The sequence below is a fragment of the Cucumis sativus genome, chromosome 7 (genome assembly GCF_000004075.3).
Source record: "Cucumis sativus cultivar 9930 chromosome 7, Cucumber_9930_V3, whole genome shotgun sequence".
NCBI lineage: Eukaryota > Viridiplantae > Streptophyta > Magnoliopsida > Cucurbitales > Cucurbitaceae > Cucumis > Cucumis sativus.
Window position 1 is genome coordinate 11,378,502 of NC_026661.2, and position 25,121 is coordinate 11,403,622.

Genomic DNA, 25,121 nt, shown 5'->3' on the forward strand with positions numbered 1-25,121 from the left:
TTTTATAAGATGATATTTATATGAAAGTGATATGTCATTATAAAGATGTAATCATATTCTTACCACATGAATATGTCACACCATATTTATATGTATTTTTTTAAAACGATATTTATATGAAAGCTTCAAAAGGATTTAAGATACTTGAAACACATAAATTAAGTTTCTGGAAATTTTATTCAATAACATTATAAAGATCATTATGGATCGAAACAATCGAGACAAATGTGATATGAAGTCTGGGTGGATATTTGTTGAAAGAATGATATCAAAATAATTCAATATTTTAATGTGTTTTTATAAAAAAATTACAATCAAGATTTGATATTATAATTGTCTATGTTGATGATTTAAATATAATTAAAATTTTCTAAAGAGCTTTCAAAGATTGGAGAATATCTTAAAAAAGAATTCGAGATGGAAGATCTTGCAAATTGAGCATTTGGTAGATGTGATATTTATTCATCAATCAACTTATATACGAATTTTTTTAAAGATTTTATATGGATAAAGTACATCCATTGAACATTCCAATGCAAGTTCGTTCACTAGATGTGAAAATTATCACTACTACAAATTTGGTCTTTCTTGACGTACACAAATTTTGATGGTCATGTACGTCAAGAAAAGTTCCCTTATTTTTGCTAAAGAAGTATGAAAAAATGTAAAAATGTGTGGATTTTTTTATTTCCTTGATGTGAAAAGTTTCTTTAGTTTTGTTAATGGTTCATAATCATCAAGAAAACTATTTCTCGATGGACAATAAACATCAAATATAATATATTTGTTGACTGGCAATGACCATCAAGTTAGATAGATTTTTTTGATGGACGAGGCCCATCAAGGAATGAATTTTCTTGATTTGCAATGGTCATCATCGAATTTTTTTTAATATATTTGTTTTGGATTTCTGGATGGATTTAGAATTTTCTCGATGGATCTAGGGTTTCTTGATGGACAAAGAAGAAGAAAAATCATGAACAAGGTCCATTCAGAGAAATGATATCTTGATGGGCATTACTCATCAAGAAAAAAAACTATTTAATTACTACGAAGCACGAAATTTGGACCTCATTAACGGATTCAAAAAACACGATATTCATCAATAGTATTCTTAAAGCTTTACTATTTTTTTCCAATTATTATTGTCTATATATACATCAATAATATAATATTACTTTTTTAAAAGTTAACTGTTGTAATTATAATTAGATTGAAATAAGTGACTTTATCAAAATTAAATTAGTTATTCTATTCAACTTTAATGAGTTGAATTGAAAGTTTGTAATTTAGAGTTTTAAAATTTGTGAAAGTTGTAGAACATGAGCTCAGCTCAACTGACACATGTATGTATCTATGAACAAGAGGGAGAAAATAAAAGCAAATCTAAAAAACTACTTTTCTTGATGGTCGAGCTTCCTTGATGTTTGCCTACTTGATGAGCAAAAATCATCAATGTAGACATTTTTTACTTGCTTTGCACATCAAAGAAGGCCAAAATTGTAGTAGTGATGTATTTCAACCTCGAGATGATAAAGAAAAACTTCTATCCAAAAGTACCATATTTTTGTACAATTGGTGCACTTATGTATCTTGCTACAATACAAGACCAGATATTGAATTTTCAATAAACTTTTAGTTGATACATAGTTCCTCTCCAACAAAAAGACATTGGAAGAAAGGAAATTAAACACATACTTTGTTATCACTGAGCAACAATTGATATAAGTTTGTTTTATTCAAATAAATCAAATTTTAACTTTAGTTTGTTTTGTAGGTTCTGTATATTTATCTGATCCACATAAAGCTAAATCTCAAACATGTTATCTATTCACACGTGGAGGCATTGCTATATCATGGAAATTATTGAAATAGACAATAACAACCACTTCCTCAAATTACACACAAATTCTTGCAATCCACAAGACAAGCAAAAAATGTGTATGGCTAAGACTAATGGATCAGCACATTTGTGGAACGTGTGCCTTGTCTTCTAGTAAAAGAACTTCTAACAATACTATACGAAACCAACACGACATGTATACCTAAAATCAAAGGATGTTATACTAAACGCCTTTTCTTTACCGTATATTTCCCCAAAGCTTTTCTACACTCATGATCTCGAAGAAAATGACGACATCACAATACAATGAATTTGTTTAAAGGATAATCTGTCAAACTTATTTACAAAATCATTACTCACCCCAAACTTTGAAAAATTGGTGCACAACATTAAAATGCGGCGACTAAATTGTATTTGTGTAAATGTATAAACTATATGAAGTGCTCTTTTTCCTTCACTAATTTTTTTTTTCATTGGGTTTTTTCCTAAGAATGTTTTAACGAAACATATTTCATATACGTAATAGACATCTAAAAGGTAGTATTATAAATAGTATAATATATGCCCATTATGCTTTGTATATCCATTGTCATTAGTCATTTTCCTCCACATCTAACTCCTTTGTCATGTGTCTTGAAGATACCAACTCTTAGTGGTCATATAATCCACCCCATATTTGCCATATTGCTTATAAATAGTTGCATTTGGATGATTTTGTTAGACACACGCATCGGTGAAATTTACTAAAAAATTCTAGAAAGTAGAATTTTTTAGAGAAATTTATTTTAATATTATATTTTCTCGTTTTTCCAATTCCTCTCCGTCTCATTTTACAACATACATATACTAGTTTGTTACCATATGCACTTGTTATAAGAAGTTTTAGAAGGAAGAACTAAATTATAAAAGTTTAATAATAGACATTTCATTTGAGAATTTGAAAAAAAAAGTTTATTTAAAAAAATCTAAAATTAGTTATAAAAAGCCATAAAAAAAAAGTAAGTGATGTCTTAGTTGTAACTATAAATTCAAATTTTGAATTAATTATTTTATAAAATTTAATAATAAATAATACTTTTATTTAATATAATCACCATTTTGTTAATTTAAACTTCCCTAAAACTTTAGAAAACTTTAATAAACTAAAGCTATTTTAATTTAGGTATTCATAAATTAAACTTTTATTTTGTATTTATCCTTAGAAATTCTCATTTGTAAAATATAAAATTCAAAATTAACTTTTGTAGGTAACAATGGAATAACAAACTTCCCTAAATACTTTTCTTTTTCACATAATTTAGGGAAAAAGAATAAGTTGAGCCTAAAAAAGAAGAATTATTGTTGGAAGAAGAAATAATAAAAACAAAATTACATTAAGTAAAAAATGAATATGAATACAACATCCAAAAATATTATCCAATTTTGCACTTTATAAATAATTCTTATTTTCAATCTTAAAAAATCTCAACTAAAATTAGATTTGATCATGTTCCAACCAAATTAGAAAGTAATTTTTTTTTTATCTAAAAAGCTTTAAAACCAAAAGAACCCATATGAACACAAGAAATAAAAATAGAATGAAGAATACAAAAATTAAGAAAGAAATAAAAGAAATTTGAAATTACTTACCTTTTCATCTAATAAAGACATATTTTCATTTAGAGGTGTGTGTGTGTAATATATACATATATTTTTCAAAGAGAATAAAGTTGATTAAAAATTGATAAGCCAAGGTTTTTAAAATTTTATTTAAATATGGAGTTATTGATGCTTCTCTCTCGAACTCTGCAACCCCAAGAAAAGAAGTAGAACAAAAGGGAAATTTCTTCAATACCCTTTAATAATTCCTCTTTCTCTTCTCCCAAACATTCTCTTCCTAAATAATCAAAAATTCTCTAACATTGCCTTTCTTCTTCTTCTTCTTCTTCTTCATTTCGTTTCCGTTTCCGATTTCAATTCCGACTTTCCTTCTAAAATTTAGACCGGAATCCGCTAACCCAATTATCTCACTTCCTTAATGAATCTTTCAATCTTCATCTATCCGATCAAGATTTTGATTCCGTCTTTCAATTGATGTTCCATACTCATTTCGCCATATATATCAGTTTCTGTCCCCTTTCTTTTTTTCTATCCATTGACAAGAACGAAGGAAGAGGAAGAAGAAGAAGAAGAAATCTAATCCACGATATGAAGAAGGTTCATCCAGTGACCAACAGGCAGAATATTACTGTTCAATACAATTCTAATGCTCGCAACTCGATCTCTCGTGCTCAGTCGCTTCTTGGTTTAAACCCTAAGAAATTACGGCGGTTACCCCATGTTTTCAGTCGGGTTTTGGAGCTTCCATTTAGGTCCGATGCCGATGTTTCCATTGTTGAAAACTGTAATTGTTTCCGTTTCGTAGCGGAAACTGATGGGATTACTGAGGATTTTAGGGCTCATACTGTTCAAATCCATCCTGGAGTTATTAAAGTTGTGGTTAGACAAATTGGGGATCTGGAATCAACGTTAGATGAACTTGAGATCGATATGTGGAGATTTCGACTGCCGGAGACGACTCTGCCGGATCTTGCAACCGCTGTGTTCGACGGTGGGAAACTCATCGTGACAGTTCCGAAGAGGGAGGACGCCGGAGAAGGTGCGTGGGGGGCTAAGAATGGGGGTTTTAGAGGTGGCCATTTAGTAACTGTACAGTAAATAGAATCTTTTTCTGTTGCCATTTTCAATTTATTGAGCAATTTAATGAAATTTATGTTCATTCTTCTTCTGGGGTTGAATTGATTGTTCTGATTTTCTCTTCTTGCTGGATCAAAATATAGCTTTGAATTTACTTTAGAACATGATGCTAAAGAACTTGGTAGAATTTTCTTCAACTTTTGTTTTCTTTTAAAAGAATTCATTTGACTGTGTTGGGTTCTGATTCTTTTTCATGGTTTGACAATGACATTGTTTTGCTTTTGCTGATTAATTGATGTTTGTGGGCTGTGGCCATTGTTTTTTCTCTCTATATTATTGCAAAAAAGTCGGTCAAAAGTTGGGGATAAAATTAGTGCATAAGTTCTAATTTAGATTCATTAGCATAAGTTCTTTTCTGTTTCTTGATGGCCATGAATTTCTTTCTTCCACTTTCTTCAATGGATTTGTTTGTCTTTGGACATCAATTCTTCTTCTGGTCCAACCAACCATGCATTGAACCGCCCATATGATTTCTTCAATTGCTTTTTTCTCTTGGTGGTGTGTGTGTGTTAGAGAGCAAAACATAGTCCAAAAATATGAAGCCCATCTAGTCTTCACCAATTAGATGTGAAATTATACGCAATAATATTCTAGGAGACCTTAGATTTTTGTATAGTTGACATACTATCTCATGGTTGAAATGTTGTTCAACCCAAGTTTTTGAAACGACATATGATCTTCTATCTACAAATCTTTTGCCCCCTAACTAGTTCCTCTCCATCCTAATAAGGAATGCAACCAAAGTTCTAAAACAAAGATGATCGTGGATATAGGTTAACATAATTGTTTATGATATAGATCTTTTGAAAACAAAAAAACAAAAATAGAGGGTTTATGCTCGAAGTAAACTAGCATAGTAGAGATATGAGAAGAGTCATTGTCACCAACAACTTGCACTTCTAATCTAATATAATAAAATTCTCACATACTTGGGTTCTTCCTCTTTTGCTACAACATTGACAAGTAGCTTGTCATGTGAAGAAAGGTTATATTATTCTTTACTGTTTTTGGAGACTTGCAATTTGGATCACCTCTAAAGAAACCTTTTTTTTATTCTTTGAAAAGTTACGATATTACTTTTAATCTTACGGGAAATTAAAAATTCTACACCAGTAAATTAGAATGAAAATTTATAAAAAGAATATATATGAAAATTTAGATCCAAATAGATTGTGGTAGAAATATAGTAAGATGTGTGCATTAGGATGAGGAAAATTACCTTGGTAGATAAGTCATATATATATATATATAGAACAATTTTGTAAACGAAAAAATATTTGAGTCAACAAATGATTCAATTCTAACAATCGTGTTGATAAGGCTAAATGATCGTGTGATCATGTAGATTTTTTTAAATGATGGAAAAAAGGCTTCATGTTGACTAAGATTTTTTTAAATGATGGAAAAAAGGCTTTATGTTGACTAAGAACTTGAATCATATCCATGTGATCGTGTAGTTCTTTTTAAATGATGAGCAAATGACTTCAAAGTTACACAATCAAAATGACTTCAAAGTTACATGATCCTATTGACCATGCTAAATGATCGTATTGACTATGTTAAGTGATTGTTTAAATCAAATTCACACAATTATGTAGTTTTTTTTAAACGATAAGAAAATAGCTTTAAATCTAAGTGATCGTGTTGACTAGATAAGCGAGTCGAGTTTTTTTATTTTGTTACGCGAGTCGAGTTTTGTTATATTTAGGTAAGTCCTTTCCATTTTGATATAGTAACTTAGGAAGTGTAACATATAAGCTTTAAATTAAGCTTCTTTTTATTAATGGATGTAAGCTTTAAATTAAGGTTCTCTTTATTAATGGATGGGTATCGTTAAAGAATGTGAGAAACTTTCAAAACATGCTAAAATATTGTACAGTAAATGAGATTATTTGTACCAAACTCCCACTTACTAAACCCTTTTGATTGGAGGATTGAGGATTCATTCTTATAAAACTTCTTTCTAACCATCAACTTACGTGATACTAATAATGTTGATTAATTTATTAATATAAAGAACTACCAATGTTTTACTAACTTTCTCTATGTAACATGTTTTTATTAAATAAATGGTATTAATCATAACCACATATAAATTTTAATTACATAAAACTAAATTTTTTCAGGTTTTCCCACAAACAAGAATAAATTAACCCATAAATAAAAGTATAATCTGAATGTCATAAATAAAAGTATAATCCGAATGTCATATTAACTCATACATGGTTTATCATGCTGGAAATATTTAGAAATGGTATATAAACGATAAACAAAATAATATATCATTTAGTGACAAGTTAATTACGATTAGTCATTTAATCTTGTGAAGTGTTTTGAATTTTGAGTCGAAAAGTATCTTTTCCTTGTTTTAAAAGTTTTAATGTGAAGGTAATCTTTATCTAAAATAACATTTTAAAGTTTGAAATCAGATGAATTTTGAGATTTAACGATAGATTTCTCATTTCACAAGGGTTTCTAAATCCAAATTGGTTTGATTGTTATACTAATGGTGGATTTTTGTTAAAAAAGGTGAGTTTGAATGATCTATTCAATTGCTGTTGATGGAGATTAATTTTGTAAGGAAGAAACTTTGTTTTTGTTGAAAGTAAAGGGTTATGAAATATGTTTATAGTTTTTTGGGAATTAAAGTTTAGACTTTTGATCCTAAAATATTACATTTTATTTCTAACATTTTTTAAAAATAAATTAAGAATGAGATGAATTTCTTCAATATATAAGCTCGAAGATCTCCGACGAAGCATCGAAATCGGTGGAGTACTCAAGGAAAATGGCATTTCCGGTGGCGAAAGCAGCGTCTCTTGCTCACATAGCTAGAGAATCGTCAAATATTCATCGTCTTTCTCAATTCTACAAAGAGGTCTACAATTTCTATCTTCATCTACCTCCGTTTCTTACAGCTTTGTTCATGGTAGTTCTTATTTGATGGTGCAGATGTTTGGATTCGAAGAAATCGAGAGTCCAGATTTCGGTGAACTCAAGGTCATTTGGTTAAACCTTCCTTCTGCCTTTCAACTTCACCTCATCCAAAGAGACCCTAATTCCAAGCTTCCCGAAGGTCCATGGAGCGCCACGTCACCCGTTGCTGACCCTAGCCATCTTCCTCGAGGTCACCACATCTGTTTCTCGGTTCCCATTTCCAATTTCGACTCTGTCGTTCATGCTCTCAAGGTAATTTTACAAATTATCCGAACTTTGGAAAACATTCGAGATTTTTGCTATGCCTATGGATTTAATTATACCAAGCATTAAAAGTCCGGGTTGGGAGATGAACCGTATGATGTAGATGAAGAAGAATTGATTTCTAATTGTCTGCCTCTATAATTTGCTAATTGAGGGGACTTTTAGTTTAAATCCCCACTAATCAGTAATCACTACAGCTCTCAGAAATTTTCTTTGACGAACTAAATGAGAGTAGTTCACTGTTGAATGCTGAATTATTAATTTAATTCGAGGATTCAATCTAATTGAATCTGTTGGAGAGAATCAATTGAAGCGACTTGTTGAATTTATAATGTAGAGAATAGAAAAAACAATGAAAGTTTCGAATTTCTTCAGTTTATAGAAAGTTTGCTCTTCCTTTTACATGCATAATGCATTACAGTCCTAATGTAATTAGACATGGGTGGACTAAATTATATCTTGCTGCAGGAAAAGGGCATCCAGACTTTTGAGAAGACCCTTCCAAATGGGAAGGTAAAGCAAGTCTTCTTCTTTGATCCGGATGGTAAGCTTCCGCCAAACCAACCTCTTCTTCCTCTTCTTGTGTGGTTGTAAATACATGATGAAAATCCCTTTTTCCTGTACCGAACTTGTGCTATCAGCTTTCATCTTTTGATAAAGTGCTTTATTATTTTTTAAAAAACAAAACAGGAGTATTTTACCGAAGGTTAGACAAAAAACAGACTAAAACTAAAATCTAAATACGAAGCAGAACTTAATCACTCTCTCAAAAGAGCCCACTCAGAATCTAAAATCTTGAACACCTAATTCTTCAAGCATTCTCGATAAAGAGATTTTGTTTCTGGATTCTGATTGCTTATTGATGAGTGGTGATTAATACTTGTATGTTTAGACTTCCTGATATGTTCAGTTAGTTGGTAAATTATCCATGTCTATGCAGGTAATGGATTGGAGATTGCAAGTCGGGAAGATTGAGTAAGATCTAGCCTACATACTGTAATCAAATGTAATATAATGTACGGTTTTAAATGGGGGTTTCGTAGCAGAGCCTTGTTCGACAAACTTATAATCAACGTGAATAACCGTATATTTTATTACTTAATCTTCTCATTCTTCCCTCTCCCACTTCTCATCTAAAGTGTTTGTTGAAATTGATAGATAGACTTGTGTTTGAACAATGGGAATGTGAGGAATTGATATAATAAATGGATGAAATTGGTGTCTGACTGAACCAAACAAATCAAATGGTTCCACTTCTCCACGAGGGCTTATATTAGGTGACATCGTGTTTGTTTGCCCAAACTCTCTGGAATTATAGATATAGATAGATTCGTAGTCTCGTTGAAATAAGATTATAGAATTCTCACTAAAAGAATGGCTTCGTAGGGGAGGGGACATTGTTTGAGTGGTGAATGAATACGTTTGCTACATTTGGTGAGGGTGTCAAAAGTTAAACGGTAGAAAGAGTTGATGGGTTCAAAAGTATTGAACAAGCACATTTAGCTATGCTTGAGCTGCCATCTGTGGCAGTGGCATGCTGATTCCTTGTTGTTCGTCTCAATTAATGCCACCTCTTACATAAAATCAGCAGAGTTCAACACGTGTCTGGTGGAAGCCACGTGTCATTAAACTCCCCTTCCAAGTTCCAACAACGACCGTTTTAGTCCCTCTCCTTGACCTGCTACTGTTACATTCCTCCATCTTCCCAGATTGTTTGAGTATCCTGTACCTTGTGAGAGAAAATGAGCCAAGAACAGCCTCGCCGTCAAGAAACTCAAGATCCTATCAAGTACGGGGACGTTTTCAATATTACTGGAGACCTTGCATCTAAGGTTATACCGCCGGTGGACGCTGATATGATGCAAACGGCCGAGACCATTGTGTTCGGTCGAACCCAGAAGGGTGGCCCTGCCGCAACCATGCAATCTGCCGCCACCAGGAATGAGCTTTCTGGCTTCGTAGGCCACGAGGATGTAAGTGATGCTGCCAGGGATCAAGGAGTTGCAGTTAAAGAGACAGATATCCCTGGAAGCCGCATCATCACTGAAACAGTTGCCGGACAGGTTCTCTTTTCTTGTCTCTTAACTTTTAATTATGCTTATCTTTTGATTAAGCTCGAGTCTTAAACATATTCTCGTCTGACTAATTATAATTGATTTTGATTTGCTTGTTTCGAAGTGCAGATCGTTGGGCAGTTTGTGGAGCCTACCTCTTTTTTTGGAGCTGCGGCTGTAATGCAGAACGCGGTCACCATAGGACAAGCTCTTGAAGCGACCGCCCACACTGCAGGTGATAAACCGGTTGACCAGAGCGATGCTGCTGCCATACAAGCGGCAGAGGTGAGGGCAACAGGGAGCAATGTTGTGATACCGGGTGGACTCGCAGCCAGCGCTCAGTCTGCTGCTTCTTTCAATGCTGGGGTTAGCAAGGACGAAGATAAGATTAAACTGAACGACACCCTCATGGTGCGTATGAGCTAACAAAATCCAAAACAACTAATGTTTGAAGGACTTCGATTCCGTTTGATACAGTTCATGATGTGTGTGCATGATGGCTTATATTGCTTGTATTTATGCTTCTTTTGCTGAAGATTTAGCTAATATTTCATTTTTAGCTCTGTTTTCCAAAAAAATTGTGCATGCTTTTTCTGCACTTGCTTTACTACAATTTACTTTTATGTAAGAAATATTTGAAGTCTTATCTAAAATTTCAAGAACAAAATTAAGTTTTTAAAACTCATTTAGGTCCCGTCTAAAAACGATTTCTTCCTTAGTTTTCATTTTTTTGAAATTTAGTTATGTTTCTTACCGATTTCCATGAATTAAAAAAAAAAAAGGATTTTAAGTTATCAAAGCTTTAACAAACAAGTTAGAAGGTAGTAGTGGAGCTCTAATTTTTAAAAATAAAAAAGTCAAATGATAAACATAGTCTTGGGGGATAGTTGCAATTTTAACCTCTAGATTCAAAATATTTGCATACATAACAACATTTTTTAAAAATTGCAAATAGTTCTTGTGGAAATATTGGTCTAGAATTTATTATCATCGAGACTTTGCTATAATTGCATTATATACTTAATTATTACTCCCTATTATAATTATCCTATCTTAATTATTGATTTACATTTTTCACCAGTTCTCATTCCTGGGCTCAGATTGTCACCCTTGGTTTGGATAGTCCAAGTCCAAGAAGTGGCTCATTCGTGGGCTCAGAATAAGACTTTTGGGCTTGGAGATCCAACGTTTGGTTTGACTATTCAATTATACACAGGGATTTGAACACAAGAGGGTCCCCTAATACTATAGGTGCTCGAGCTATATTTTAGGGTACTATATTTTCTTTGTTCATACTAGAAAATAGAAATTGGTCTTTATAAGTATTGGTGGACCCCATGCTATTTTTCTTAGACTAAATCCCTACACTATTAAAAGCATACTCGTTTGACAAATGACAAATGAATGAACTTTCATACTATGTAGTATTTCAAATTTTATATAGGATTATTTCTTGCTTGCTCCTATGTTAGCTTTTCTTAAAGAACCAAGTCTTTTACCTTCTATTCGGTAACCAAGTCATACTGATGGCTAGACTCTACATTTTAGGATGCGGCAATGAGGCTACCGGCAGATAAAGTTGTAACGAAGCAGGATGCTGAAGGCGTGATGAGTGCAGAGCTGAGGAACAACCCAAGGCTGGCTGCCCATCCTGGTGGTGTGGCGGATTCCATAACAGAAGCCGCCAGGCTCAATGAGAACGTTAATAATGAACGATCTTGTGGTGAGAGTGATGACTGACGGGGTTGTATCGTTTCGTTTGTATAGTACAGTTTTGAGCTTTGTTTGTTAACAGTGATCCAACATTACAAAAAAAGATGGCATCAAACACATTTCAATAAAGATCCCATGTTAGCCGTATAAATGAACAGGTGAATAAGACGTGTGGAATGGACCAAGCTTCACATGCAAGCATAGAATATAACAAAGGAGCAGTCCAGTTTTGAAAACTTGGAAAAGTAGCGTATGTTGAAATGGTGTTGGCCTTGCACCTGTGAAGAGCTGCTGCCATACGAAAGCTGCAGCAGAGGGCAGGCTCTTTATTTGCCAATCACAATCCAACAGTACGCTCTCTTTTGACTCAATTTAACATTAAATTATATGCATGACAATCAATTCCACCTCAATTTTAGAAATTTCCAGTTTCTTGCAGGCATTTCTTTTTCATTGTTTTTCTTTCATTTTTCTGAAAAATGATGAGTTCAAATATAGGAAGTTTTTGCTGAAGTTAAAAGCAAATAAAACAGTCAATAGATTCTCCCCATTTTGAAGAAATATTGGCCCTAGGAAATGTCACTATCGAGAGCCACATGCATCTAAAATTTGGGTCTTGTTTCACTGTTTTAACTTCTTGTATGATACAGTAATGGTAAAAGAAACAAATACGTTGCTGATGTCTGCTTTAAACTTTGATAACCTCTCGCTGTCAATTTTAGTACTATCTATCTATGCATCTTCCTCAATTGGAAGTTTCAAATATTAGACCGCACCCTCAAATGCAACAGATTACAGCGGGGCCCCTCCAGTTTGTCATATCTAAAGTTTTTACCCTCTCCGCGTAGAATAATTTTTGTAGCTGCAAAATCTTTTACTTTTCTAATTTCTATGGACCAACAATAAGTTACATATATATATGTATGTATGTATGTATGTATGTATGTAATATAGCGTAGTCCTACGGTGGAATGGTATGTATAAAACATGGATTCAATCTGTTTGTTTTGGATACACGAATACGTGAACTTGTAATTAATTCTCTCTTTTCTAGTATTGCTGAACCATGTGATCAAAGTTAGATAGTGATAAAGTCTCAATTAGTTGAGTGTTCATTTCTTTTTTTCATTGATAACCCGTCCCTCACAAAAGGCTTCTTTTTATTATTAATGACCCGTTCTTCACAAAGTTCTCTCATATGTAACATCGTTCCGGGTTGGGTATGACATGAACATGTGTATCATCTTAATGTGATGGGGACATTCTTATCGAAAAATTTGACACTAAATACTCTATAAATCTATTGTGTTCGGGGTGACGAAGCTGTGTGTTCAAGATTTCCCATCAAAGAATAAGCAACAGTGAGAAAGAGTTGTCATAAAAATGGGTTGAGGTCCCCCTAACCTTTATATTCCATAAAGAAAGCCGGTGCAAAAACATCTCTACGTACTTCATAGAAGTTGACATTCTAAAATTTTCATTTAATGACATTTTGGGTGGGAGTAGTTTAGGTACACTTCTAAGACGATGCACATTGGTAGAAAAGTTGCAACTCATCACAATACATCGCTAATACTAACTATTTATATTTTATTGTGATAAGAAATTGTTTCGTTTTCTAATTTGTTTAAAAATAATAACGTTAAATAGTTACTAAATGGGTGGCAACAAGTTAGTCTACATGTTCTTAAAATTTAGACTTGATAAGTGATCTCTACGCTTCCAAATTTGTTGTAACCATTTAGTTTGTACTTGAACTCCTCTTTTATGGTTTATTAGTTTTGGTAATGAGAAGAGAATTTAGTAGTTATTCTTTAGTGCAAGAGAAGTTAATTGTTAGAAGTGGTTATGTATGTGTATGGCTAAGGAAACTAAATTAACCACAAGTTGTAGGAGATGTTAATTCATATAATATAATCATATAGAGGTATCATGATATGCAATTCAAACTTTTTTGATATTGTCAATGTCAGCTAAACATATCATATATAGCTTCTAAACTTTGAACAGTAAAGTTAACAACATATATAGTTTCTCCATTTGTGCATCTAACAATTAATACTAAGCCATTTCTCTTAGAAAATATCGGTAAAGTAAAAATTTATGTTTGAAAACGATATTTATTTAATTTTTTCAAAATAATAATTAGGGTTTTGTCCGGTAGCAATTTCCTTTGCTTTTCTTTTTCTTTTAATTCCCTATATTATTTGCATTTTCTTTTTTATTTTGAAATTTTCCTATAACATTTTTTAGGACAAGTTCAAATTTTAAAAAGAAACATAAATTTTTAAAAGCTAGTTTTTATGTTTTGGCTTTGTCTTTTAAACCAAAATAGTTGAATTGGCAATAGATACTAGATAAATTTAAAATATTTGTATATAAACCTAAAACACAAAAAAAATTTAAAAAGAAAATTATTATACTTTTTTTTACTTAACTAACTAGAAAAGAAGGATGTATCAGTTTACATCCATTTTCAGTTATGATAAGATGTGTCTGTTTATAGTTCTCTTTTTCAGTTATGATATGTTTGAATTGACTTTTTGTTTTACGCTTATATTATAGATCTTTAGAAAATGAAAGATCTTTAGAAAACGAAAGATCTTTAGAAAATCAAAATGCACTTAGGAGGTTTGAGATTGCAGGGATATATTGATTTTGGAACTTATTTATAGCTAACAAGAAAAGAGAACTTTTTGGTTTGTTTAAATCTCCCATTCGTTGTGTGTTGCAAAGTCATCTTTAAAAAATGTCCAATCTCAAATTCCTCAACAACCTTTATTCCTTTTTCTCCAAACTCAAATTCTCACCTCCGCCCCCCGTCATCGCCTCCCACACCCCACCCTCCGATTGCTACTTCACCTCCAACCCCATTTCCTCTACCACCGCCGACGACTGCGACGACTTCTTCTCCACCTCCTCCGACGCTGACGACTCCATCTCGGACGACCTTGCCGCCCTCCTCGCCTCCCGCCGTTTCTTCTTCTCCTCCCCCGGTCGCTCCAACTCCATTTTCGAATACTCCTCCTGCTCCCGCCGCCAACAACCCCACGACGTCCTCGTCTCAGAAGGCCATAGAATCCGGAAATACTCCATGGACCCTTACGCCGACTTCCGACGGTCGATGCAGGAGATGGTCGAAGCTCGAGAATTGGAGGACGTGAGAAGCGATTCGGAGTTTTTGCGAGAGCTTTTGTCTTGCTATCTCCGGTTGAATCCCAAGAATACCCATAAATTTATTGTTAAAGCTTTTTCTGATCTTGTACTCAGTTTGTTAGCTTCCTCCTCGCCGACTCCGGCGCCGGCTTCCATAGCTCGCCGAAAAGTTGTTACGTCTCGATAATTTAATAAAGATTGAATCTATGGAGGTGACCTCTCAACAGTACCACTAAGGTAAAATCCTTCTTTAAGGACGCCGCTCATCTAACTACTACTACTACTTACATCTATATATCTAAATTTATCACTTTATAAAAATATAAATTTCTTTTAAAACTTATTCGGTGAAGTCCACACAAATTAACTATGAAATATGTTTATATAATTGTTTCATAATCAATTCATCTTCTCAAATTATACATATGATAAATACACTTTTCTTTTGTTAGCAAAACTCCATTAGATGTTAGCATTGTGAATTAATAGATGTAAGGGAGCTTAGCATTCATGTTTTTTTCTTTCTTTTTCTTCTTCAACTATATTTTTGGAATTAAAAAACTATTTAAGTTTTTCAATTGAAAGTATTCGAATTGTTTTATATAATTTAACAAAAAAATAATGGTGGATATGGCGAGAAGCCCTACCAATTAATATTTAGAAAATCAGAAGAAAAATGTGAGATGAAAGAAAATGACAAATCATGTCAATCACATTCAATAGAGACATGGACCCAAATAACTTTGCCTTTGAATCCTATCATCACCACATCATTCCTTCATTCATTGTTATGTATAAATATATATATATATATATAGAGCCACACTCCAAAGCTATTGGTTGATGTATACTCCATCTAAAAAGCATTAGGAATGCATTCAAAACTTCATATAAATTGGAAGAAAAAAAAAAAGATCATTAAGAACGTTTTGGTGAAACAAAAAACAAAGTCACCTGATTCAAAATGAATCATTGAGGTATTTGGAAGGTTTTGTTCCTTTCAGCAAAACAAAAGGCTTTTTATGAATCTCTCTCTCCCATCTCAATTCTTGTAGTTTGATGGCACAATCTCTAATTTCTTTTCTTCTAGTCTTGATTTTGAATTTACTCCCTATGTCTTTTGTCTCACTTTTCAAAACTTTAACAATTTTGATCTCTTATTTGTTGGACAATTATTAAGAAATATCCTTAACTATTCAACAAGTTTTTTGAAAACAAATTTGGGTCATTTTGTCTCTGTTAAGTTTATGTTCAAAGGCGAGAGTGTGAGGTAGAGATCATGAGCCATATTTTACAATGAAAGACAGAGATTCGAACATCTACTTTTTTTTATTATTGAAACTAGAAATAGAAGTAGAAATTGATTACCATATACGGTGGAAACCATATAATTATTATTGCTGAATGATTGTGATGATCATATATGTGTGTAATATATATGGCCTCATCAAATATATATATATAACATGGATTAAGTAAACAAAAGAAACAAAGAGAAGAGGGATGATGAAGGAGGCCCATTGAATGACCAACCTATATAAAAATGATCAGAACTCTTGGATTTTACCAAAAGATACATTTAATGGATATATGTATAATATGAAGAAAAGGAAAAGGAAAAATAAATGTGGAGGCTTGACTTGGGCTAACCAATATGTTGTTTGGAAGCATAAGGACAAGATCCAGTACTACTGGGTCACCCCCTCCATATCCCTTTTTCATCATATTAGACCTAATCCCATTTATCTTCTTATGATCTCCTTACGAACTAAAATGTTCTAAAATATTTAGCATTATTAGAAGAGTTGTTAGGATGGATGGGTTGGATTAGGGCTTAGCAAAGAGTTCATGTGCTGGTGGGGGGTTTTCAAAATTATTATTACTTAACTTGTCCCTCTTTTCAAATATATAATCTTTAATTTGTTTCTTAGTTGGAAACATATTGAAAGAGGACCTTTAATATTTTCCCTCACTTCTTTCCTATCCTAAATTACAACAAAATATCAATACATATTTTACTTCCTTTTTATACATTTTTATATATTAGAAAATGGACTAAAATATTTCAAAATTTGGTGATTTACTAATTTTTTTTAAAAAAATATGATATATATTTCCATAAACATTTCTAAATAAGTAAAAGTATATTTGAATGCCAGACAAAAACTGAAGCTTTGTATAGTGGGTGAGTGCACTCATTTTGGCAACTCAATTTTCATTCAAAATTTCAAGACTTCCTTTTGGATTGAAACAATTGTCAAACATAGTACTATTTTTTTTTAGCCAAAAACAAAATTTAATGACGAATGACTATTTTGTTTTTTAAAATTAAGCATATTTCCTCAATTTAAGATTTTAAAAACTAACTTTAATTAAGATTTTGTAAACATTAGTTATAAGTAGATAACAAATTAAGGAAGTTAGGAGTGAAAATGGCGTTCATAGGCTTGAAAATGAAAAGAAAAAAGAAAAAATCAACGGACTATCAAATACTTTCTTGGTTTTAACTCTTGATGAGAGAGAGATTTGCAAATGAGGATTTACTTTTTGAAAATTTACCGTTTTGTTAAGAAGATTCCATATCAAAATTTGATAGAGATTTGCAAGGACGATTTTGGTTGGCCCACTACAAATTGAAGTTGTATATGAACGTGTGGAAACCAATTATATGAGTATGGAATCAAACAAGATACCAAACTGATTTGCAATTACTGTTTATTGTGGATTAATTTTTTTGGATTTGCACAAACCCCAACATGTCGATTTCATAAGAATTAAGATTGTTATTGACAAAAATCCATCCAAAATTAGTGTGTAAACCGATAAAACAAGGCTTCTCTCTCTGTCTTTTGACTCTTGAAAACAGATGATAAACGAGACAAATCCATTCGTAGACAATGAAAATCCAAAATTTGGACCCTCCCAGATTCAAACCTTCCCCTGTTCCTTTATAGGTAACTTGTTGGGGGACGGATCCTAAACAGATCGAGTGGAAGCTTCGAGCCTAACTTTCTTGTTCGACTTTATGTAGAATAAATAGCAGCCTTGTGCATCTTAATGTTGTCAACTTTGCTATTTATTCAACTTATTGTAGAAAAAGAGGTAACCTTGTGCATGTGGATTCACCCTTGCCGATAGTCACTGCTTGTTCAACTTATTAGAGAAGAAGTGTTAACTTTGTGCATTTTTAGATGTAATTCTTGTTGGAGATCGCTCTTGGTTCAACTTACTGTTGTTGATCTTAACTAGGGACGAAAGAAGTTGCCTTCAACCTTCTGCCTATTTTGAGAGAAAAAAAAAGCTCCACATCCTCCAAACAACATCTCAGGACTGACATTGAAACAAATAGAATGCAAGAAAAGAAAAAAAAAAAGGGAGCCAGGAATTGAATGGGGTTGTAGCAAAAGGAGTCTACTATGGAGTGTAGAAATACACTCCGATAGCTGTTTCGTACCAACAAGCATCAGATTGAATGATGATGCCCACCTGCTTCACAGCCACAGACAGCAATATGAAGATGAGATTCTAAAGTCGAATTCCCATCCTTGATGATGATGTTATCAAATGCCACTTGGGCGAAAAAAATCTATGAGACGAGATACATTGATAATTTAGGATGGAACAAAAGAGCCCTCATACATGGATAGCAAATGGCATTTGTATCAAATGATAGGCATGATCGAGTTATGAGACTAAGAGATTAATAAAACCAATAGGACAAGTCTTTCTACAACTAAAGACCATATGACATTAGGATCTACTTAATAATGTTGTGTCGTGGTCATCCTAAAAACTTTACACGATCAACCTAGAGCTAAAGTTTGATCAACATTAGAGTTTGGCTTCTCAGCACGAAAAGCAAGAAGCATAACAAGTCACAATTAACACACATACATGGCTACTTGTTTAATGGTTAGGTATTACAGACAAACCATCGGGAAAGTAAACAACAAGATCGGAGTCATCAAGATCAGCAGTTACCATCTTCAGAGATCAGTCATTGTTTATCGGTAGTAAGCTGGTTGATATGCTGGGGCCATTGCATTGCCATAACCACCGTATGCAGGATAAGACATTGGAGGTGATGGAAACGATCCAGCATGTGGAGCAGCTTCCGGTGAGTAAGAGTAAGGATTTGTTGGTGGGCTTCTGCTGCCATACATTGAGGGTGGGGAATGGTAAGGTGGGACACCAGCAGGGTATTGCGAGTGCGAGGGAGACCTGACAAATGCAGGAGCTGCAGGGTATGAAGAGACATATGCATTCGTCAAACGACCAGCCTTGGCAGGAGGCATAGGACCACCGCTGTTTGCTCGTGTTCTCTTGTTGGCAGGGACTGGAGCAGGCTTCCTCTTCTCTACCTTCACCTTCTCTAGCTGTTCAAGGCGTTTCTTGAGGTTTTCTGGAGGGAACTCAGCCTGAAGCTTGTATTCTTCAATGCACTTGATAACGGCTCGAAGTGCAGACTGCTCTTTCCGTGCAGCAAGATGCTATGCCAAACAAAACAAAAATATACCAGTTACTACTGCCTCTCCTCTAATATGTTGTATAGAATCATTGCAGAGAACAAATTAAACAAGGGATCGAGAAATGAGGAAATTTTCTTTCAGTATAGTATAGAACAATTACACGCACATAGCAAAGCCTAACACAATCTCACCTTCGAACAAATAGACAGATGTATATAAAATAAATTTGTCACAGCTGAGTACATGCTTTCACAATGAATGAATGGTAAATTTGATATATACTATAATCCAAAGGACGCCATTGATGATCCCACAATATTGCATGCGAGATACTTACATGACTAAAAAGACTGTTTTCAAGAAATAACAATGTAGTTAAGATATATTATAAAAGATACCATTGCTCTGCCAGTATTATTTGGGTCTTCCGAAATAGCAGCTGCAGCTTTCTTGGCATCCTTCAGATAGGCTTTCAGCAACGGAACAGGGGGGAACTTATCCGCAAGACCAACTTCATATGTAAAATGCACGGCATCAAGCTGCTGTCCCCGGCTGATTAGTTCTTCAATCATATCTACACATGATACCAGCTTAGAAGAATAAAAAATACATCTGCAATTCTCCCATTACAGTTATGTGATGTCTTCCATGATATGAGGATAATAACAATAACAAGGAAGTAGTTCAGAAAGAAAAAAAGATAGGAAAAGTTACAATATGATCATGCTAGAAGCAAGCAATACAAATGCAAAAGCTATAGAAGTTCTACACGAGAATTAAAGAGAAAAGAACAATCACACATGATCGACTACATATTTGCTTATACCTTACAAATTATAGTAATGACTTCAATTAAGAATCGAGAAAATAATTTAGAAAGAAAATGAAGGGGAAATCTTTGAGGGGAAGAAAATTGTTTTCGCATTGCAGCATATACGAGGAAAACTAGCCATGCATATATATATATAACCTTCCAGAATGATACAGAGAAAATTGGAACGGTGCAACGATGACACACAAATCGAAAAATATAACTTCCAGAATGATATTAGGTTAAGAGCATTGCAATTAGTAAGTTACAACGAAACTAATCTCTATCAATTCCAAAATATTACTAATTATGGAATCATTGTATACCTAAAATGAAACTGACACTTAAACCCCAGTGGTCGCTTGAGGACAATCACTATAAAATCCAGTATGATGCTACTCCCTACCCATAGATTCAACTAATTTGTGATAACTGGTATGAACCCACTCCACTAAAACATCAAATTTGTTCTATAAAAAACAACCCAGCCCCAAATCCATGCATTATTATGAAAGAATTGAATATGCAACCAACATAATCCTTCTCTTGAGTAATTTGCCATGCAATCCTCATAAAAGCTCCTTCCAGTTGAACGACTACAATGTGAATTGATGATCCTTCACGAATCATTCCACTTATTGAAGTTCTATGGTTGGATCTTAACGAGAACAACAAAAGCCCATACTAGATAAATGGAAGAGGGAAAAAAGAAAGTGAATGTGGTCTAGATTAAAAAATAAACACAGGATCAGAAATCATATCATTTTTCCATATGAAATGAGAGAAATTTTGAAGATTTATACCAGGCATTATATCTCCAAGGCCAAGGGATACAGCCAACTTAGGCATCTGCTTCCGCCAGGCCGATCCAACTACAAGCTTCCTGTACATATCAACATCTTCCCTCTTAACAATACCAAAAGTAACCAAGTGCTGCAAGAAGGTGTGGACATCCGGTGTTCTAACATTCTCGATACCACCTCGTTCTTCTAAGCTCGCCTTCCAAGTTTCGGCAATCTCCTTAGCGCGCTCTTTCATGCTAGGAGTAACCAAAATCCTTGACTTCCCGATCACAGGGTCTACAACAACTGGAATCAGCGATTCAAGCACTAAAACACAAGCCCAGCCCAAATCATTCCCACCATCACTTTTCTCCACTCTCTTATCAAGTGGAAACACCTCCGAGATGGCCTCCAGCACGAATCTGGGCGGATCGATACATTCAGCCAAAGCCAGATGAATTTTAGCCCTCAGTGCTTCCAATTCCTTCTTCTTACCAGTGATAAACCTCCAAAACCCACCAGAATCCATTTCTAAACAGAACGATTTCAGCTTCAACAACAATCCATCATCATCATCCACTTCACCATTCTCATCACCATCTTTCTCAAGAGCTTTAAGCGCTGCTTCCATACTTTTCTCAACCTTACCTAGCGCGATCTGAACACTACCTTGGATACTAACCTCACGCTTCTCTAGCTCATCAAGAGACTCCTTGGTCTGATGGTCTAGGGTTTGAATTTTATGCCTCAGTGCCTCCGATTTCTTAAGAAGATCTTGTTCCAGATTAGTGAAGTGATCGGATAGTTCCTTCCAAAGCAGAGTACAGCTGGTCATCAGAGACGTTTGTCTTTGGAACTCATCGAAACTCGGGTGAGTCAACTCACTCAACTCTCCGGGATCGGGGATCGTTCCCATTTCTTTCTGTTTCTCGAACGGCGGCGGTGGCGGCGGCTCAACGTCGGAGAGAGAGAGAGAGAGAGAGGGAGAGAGAAAGGGGCGAATGAAAAAGAAAAGAGAAGGGGGAATGAAACTTGAAAGGGAAGAGATAAAATCAAAGGAAGGAAGACACTTAAATTACATAAACCAATAAAACTTTGACACGTAAGGGATACTTAACCGGAAACCGGCGTCCAAAAGTACTTCTGAAACAATTCTACAGTGCGCCGACTATGCCTACTGCCGCTTTTTATATCATTTCCTTTTTCTTCTTTTTTTCTCTTTTCTTAAGATTTCAATTTTTAAATCCTTCATTTTTATTACCTTAGTTTTTATTATTACTATTTTAACATATTCTTACCTGAATTCTTAAGTATATTCTTTTTTTTATATATATATATATTTTTTTTTGTTAAACTCATCCATCAAAAAAGAAATTTTAAAAATATGAATTATTCTTTTTATTTTATAAAAGTTCTTTTCTAAAAAAAATTTAAAAAAGTGCTTCAAATGTTATAATTTTCTGTTTTATATATTTATATCATCAACTTTTAACACTAAAGAGAGCATTGGTAAAATGAGTTTGTTATTTTAGCTTTAGTTATTATCATACTTGAATCTATTTTAACTATAATAAATAAATAAATTATAAAATAATAAAAGTTGAAGCAATGAAATTTTTTGAAATAATATTTATTGTAGAGATTTTATTGTAATCTGATTAACTTTTTTAAAAAAATCAACCCACTATGTAAATCTTCAAATAATAAAAACTTTGAGCCATGTAAGCATTCAAGAATGAAGATAATAAAGAAATTTATTACAGACAAAAAAAAATTAATTTATTAGAAATTTTTTGGATTAGATGGATGAATAGACATAACACTAGACTCTAGTCGTATTTTCTTAATGTAAGCTTTAAATTAGCATTTATTGTTATTAACAAACTATAAACTTATTTCAAATTACAAAGTTTATACTAACTTTTAATTTTAATTATATATTCGTGATTGTTATATACTTTTTAAACCCTAAACAACATAAAGGTAAAGATTAGTCGAAAAACATTTTTGTAAAATGAATGTGAAAAATAAAAATCAAAGGCCTATTTCTTTTTTTCTCAGTTTATCATTAGTATTAAATCCAGACATTAAAAAGATTCAATGTGTAATTTGATCGAATAAAAAAATAACTGAAATTCTTAATACTTCTAATTTTGGAATTATTTAATTCGATGTAGATTAAGTTTGGAAGAACAATGATATGTCCGTTTCAAAATAATAATTTGTGTCATTTTGCTGTCTATTCTGTTAAATTCTTCAACAGAGTATTATTTTATTTAGTATAATAGAATGGACAAAACAATGACACAAAACTTTAATTTAACATCAAATGGCTAATATCTTATCAATTGATTAAACAAATTCAAAATTAAAATATAGTACTTTAGAAACGTCAGCTTTTTTATTTTCTTTCAAACAAAAAGGACACATTGGTTGCACTATATTTTGATCTCTAAACACCTAATGCCGAAGAGCATAACACTGTCTATATCAACATTCTATAATTACTATTATCTTTCATAGAATTACAAAGATTACCTACAAATTTCAATACTGATTACAACGAACATACTGTTGAGTGATTATTCTCAAATTGTTATCTTAATTCACTAACATTTCATCGATTCTAGTATTCATACATTTCTTAGATCATAGAATCAACCATTCTGTATTTTTTATTTAAAAAGAAACACCAATATAAACATGATTCAAGTGATCCATTACAACATTTCTATCAAAAATTACTTTGTATTACATAATCATGGATTACATAGACAAAAATTAACTTTCATGAACTCGCATAATGGTCTCAATAAATCACACGTCATAAATTCAATACAATACATAGTTATAACCTTCTAGAAATTTAGTTTACTACGAATTTTTTTGACATGCAAATATTGTAAACTTGGATAAGTTGTCCCGTTAAACTAGTTAAGTTAAGCTTAAATTAACACAAACATTTATGAATAAAAAAATATTGGCAAAAATCGCAAGTGAGATATATTATATTTAGAAGGAAAATAAAAAAGAAAATATAAGGTAAAGTTGAAGCAAATGTCTCTTTGCTTGATCAAGTCAGGGGTTGGATTTGAATATAAGATTGGGAAAGGTGAACGACACAACATTTTTCTTTGAAGAAAAAGTGGCGTACCCCTAAATTGCACACTTGTAATATAGACATTCAACTATTATCCATATTTTTCAAGTCTTATTTCCTAATATTAGGCTGATTCGATATATGTTTGCATTGTAGAAAATAACATCATAGAGAGTATGCAGACTACTAAAATACATGTAAATCAAGATAGCTATATTTGACTATTGATATCTAACAAATTTATTATCAACCGATCAAATGCAAACTTAATATTTTCAAAAGTTAAAAAAAAAAAAAAAAGCCAGAAACATGAAATAAAAGTTCATGGTTTCTTTGTTGTTTGAATACGAAAAATATATTAGTTACTCGTTGCAAAATTTTCAATTGTTATCCTTCCCTAAAAAATGGTCTTTATCACCACCCACTCTCTATTCCAACCTATGACCTACAATTTTTTTTTTTTCATTCTTCATTCGCTTCCCCTTAATTCTCTTTTTGTTACTGATTTTGTTCGTTCATACTAACCGTTTGACATTTCTTTAATTTTAAAATAAAGAGAAGACCACCCTCAATTAAAGTATATAAACTATACCAAAAACTACCTCAAGACTATAACGAAAGACCGTAGCAATTCATGCATCAATGTTGCATATATAGTACATGATCTTTACAACTCTCAAAAAGTTAACCGGTAACAAGATGATTGAAAAATACTTGACGTAACATCATGAGCAATGTTTCAAAGTTTAGGCTGAATTAGTTTTCTAATGGCATCTGAATTAGACTATCAAGTTAATCTAACCAACCACTGTAAGAAAAACGTCTCTGGTCCTCTAGACTTCTATTACCAAGCATCTTGACTAACTACAAAGACTAACAATCTTTCAAGTACCTCTTTGGTCGGTCTAGTAGTCACCTAAACTTCATAATAGCTCCCTATCCTATCATCACCAAAAACCACTTGGCATTATTAAATTTTATCGAGTGACTTCATAATGAGTTAGCTAAGAAATCTTAGGTGTCAACCTACATACAGGGATAATCAAACACCCTATACCCTATTGACCAAGACGGATCACTAACAAAAGCAACCATCTAGATAAGAATTTTCCTCTCTTTTGGGGGAGGAAAGAAAGCAGCAAAGTGTAATTGCATATTGAACACAGTACGATAGGATAGAATTACAATATAATAGAGTGAATGGTTTGAACTCCAAACAGATAGGGTGAACTAATATCCCATCTCATATGTGATAG

At 33.0% G+C, this 25,121-nt stretch overlaps 5 protein-coding genes across 5 annotated transcripts; 4 read left to right on the top strand and 1 right to left on the bottom strand.

The window, feature by feature from the left end:
* Nucleotides 1–3,587: 3,587 nt before the first annotated feature.
* On the top strand, nucleotides 3,588–4,642 carry LOC101211410. The gene has a single exon (XM_004139772.3). The coding sequence runs from the start codon at nucleotides 3,917–3,919 to the stop codon at nucleotides 4,538–4,540; it is 624 nt and encodes a 207-aa protein (XP_004139820.1). The 5' UTR covers nucleotides 3,588–3,916; the 3' UTR covers nucleotides 4,541–4,642.
* Nucleotides 4,643–7,240: 2,598 nt separating this feature from the next.
* On the top strand, nucleotides 7,241–9,011 carry LOC101211159 (hypothetical protein). The gene is made up of 4 exons (XM_004139771.3): nucleotides 7,241–7,457; nucleotides 7,532–7,768; nucleotides 8,249–8,324; nucleotides 8,721–9,011. Exons 1-4 carry the CDS (start codon nucleotides 7,368–7,370, stop codon nucleotides 8,753–8,755), a joined length of 438 nt encoding a protein of 145 aa, XP_004139819.1. The 5' UTR covers nucleotides 7,241–7,367; the 3' UTR covers nucleotides 8,756–9,011.
* Nucleotides 9,012–9,314: 303 nt separating this feature from the next.
* Nucleotides 9,315–11,985, top strand: LOC101209766 (late embryogenesis abundant protein D-34). The gene is made up of 3 exons (XM_004139833.3): nucleotides 9,315–9,843; nucleotides 9,964–10,245; nucleotides 11,383–11,985. Exons 1-3 carry the CDS (start codon nucleotides 9,523–9,525, stop codon nucleotides 11,572–11,574), a joined length of 795 nt encoding a protein of 264 aa, XP_004139881.1. The 5' UTR covers nucleotides 9,315–9,522; the 3' UTR covers nucleotides 11,575–11,985.
* Nucleotides 11,986–14,243: 2,258 nt separating this feature from the next.
* LOC105436123 (transcription repressor OFP12) lies at nucleotides 14,244–14,960 on the top strand. The gene has a single exon (XM_011660716.2). The coding sequence runs from the start codon at nucleotides 14,297–14,299 to the stop codon at nucleotides 14,888–14,890; it is 594 nt and encodes a 197-aa protein (XP_011659018.1). The 5' UTR covers nucleotides 14,244–14,296; the 3' UTR covers nucleotides 14,891–14,960.
* A 3,379-nt stretch (nucleotides 14,961–18,339) lies between these two features.
* On the bottom strand, nucleotides 18,340–21,794 carry LOC101210012 (FRIGIDA-like protein 4a). The gene is made up of 3 exons (XM_011660717.2): nucleotides 20,787–21,794; nucleotides 19,571–19,746; nucleotides 18,340–19,193 (listed from the first exon to the last, which is right to left on the bottom strand). The coding sequence occupies exons 1-3, from the start codon at nucleotides 21,679–21,681 to the stop codon at nucleotides 18,708–18,710; spliced, it is 1,557 nt and encodes a 518-aa protein (XP_011659019.1). The 5' UTR covers nucleotides 21,682–21,794; the 3' UTR covers nucleotides 18,340–18,707.
* Between the last annotated feature and the right edge of the window lie 3,327 nt (nucleotides 21,795–25,121).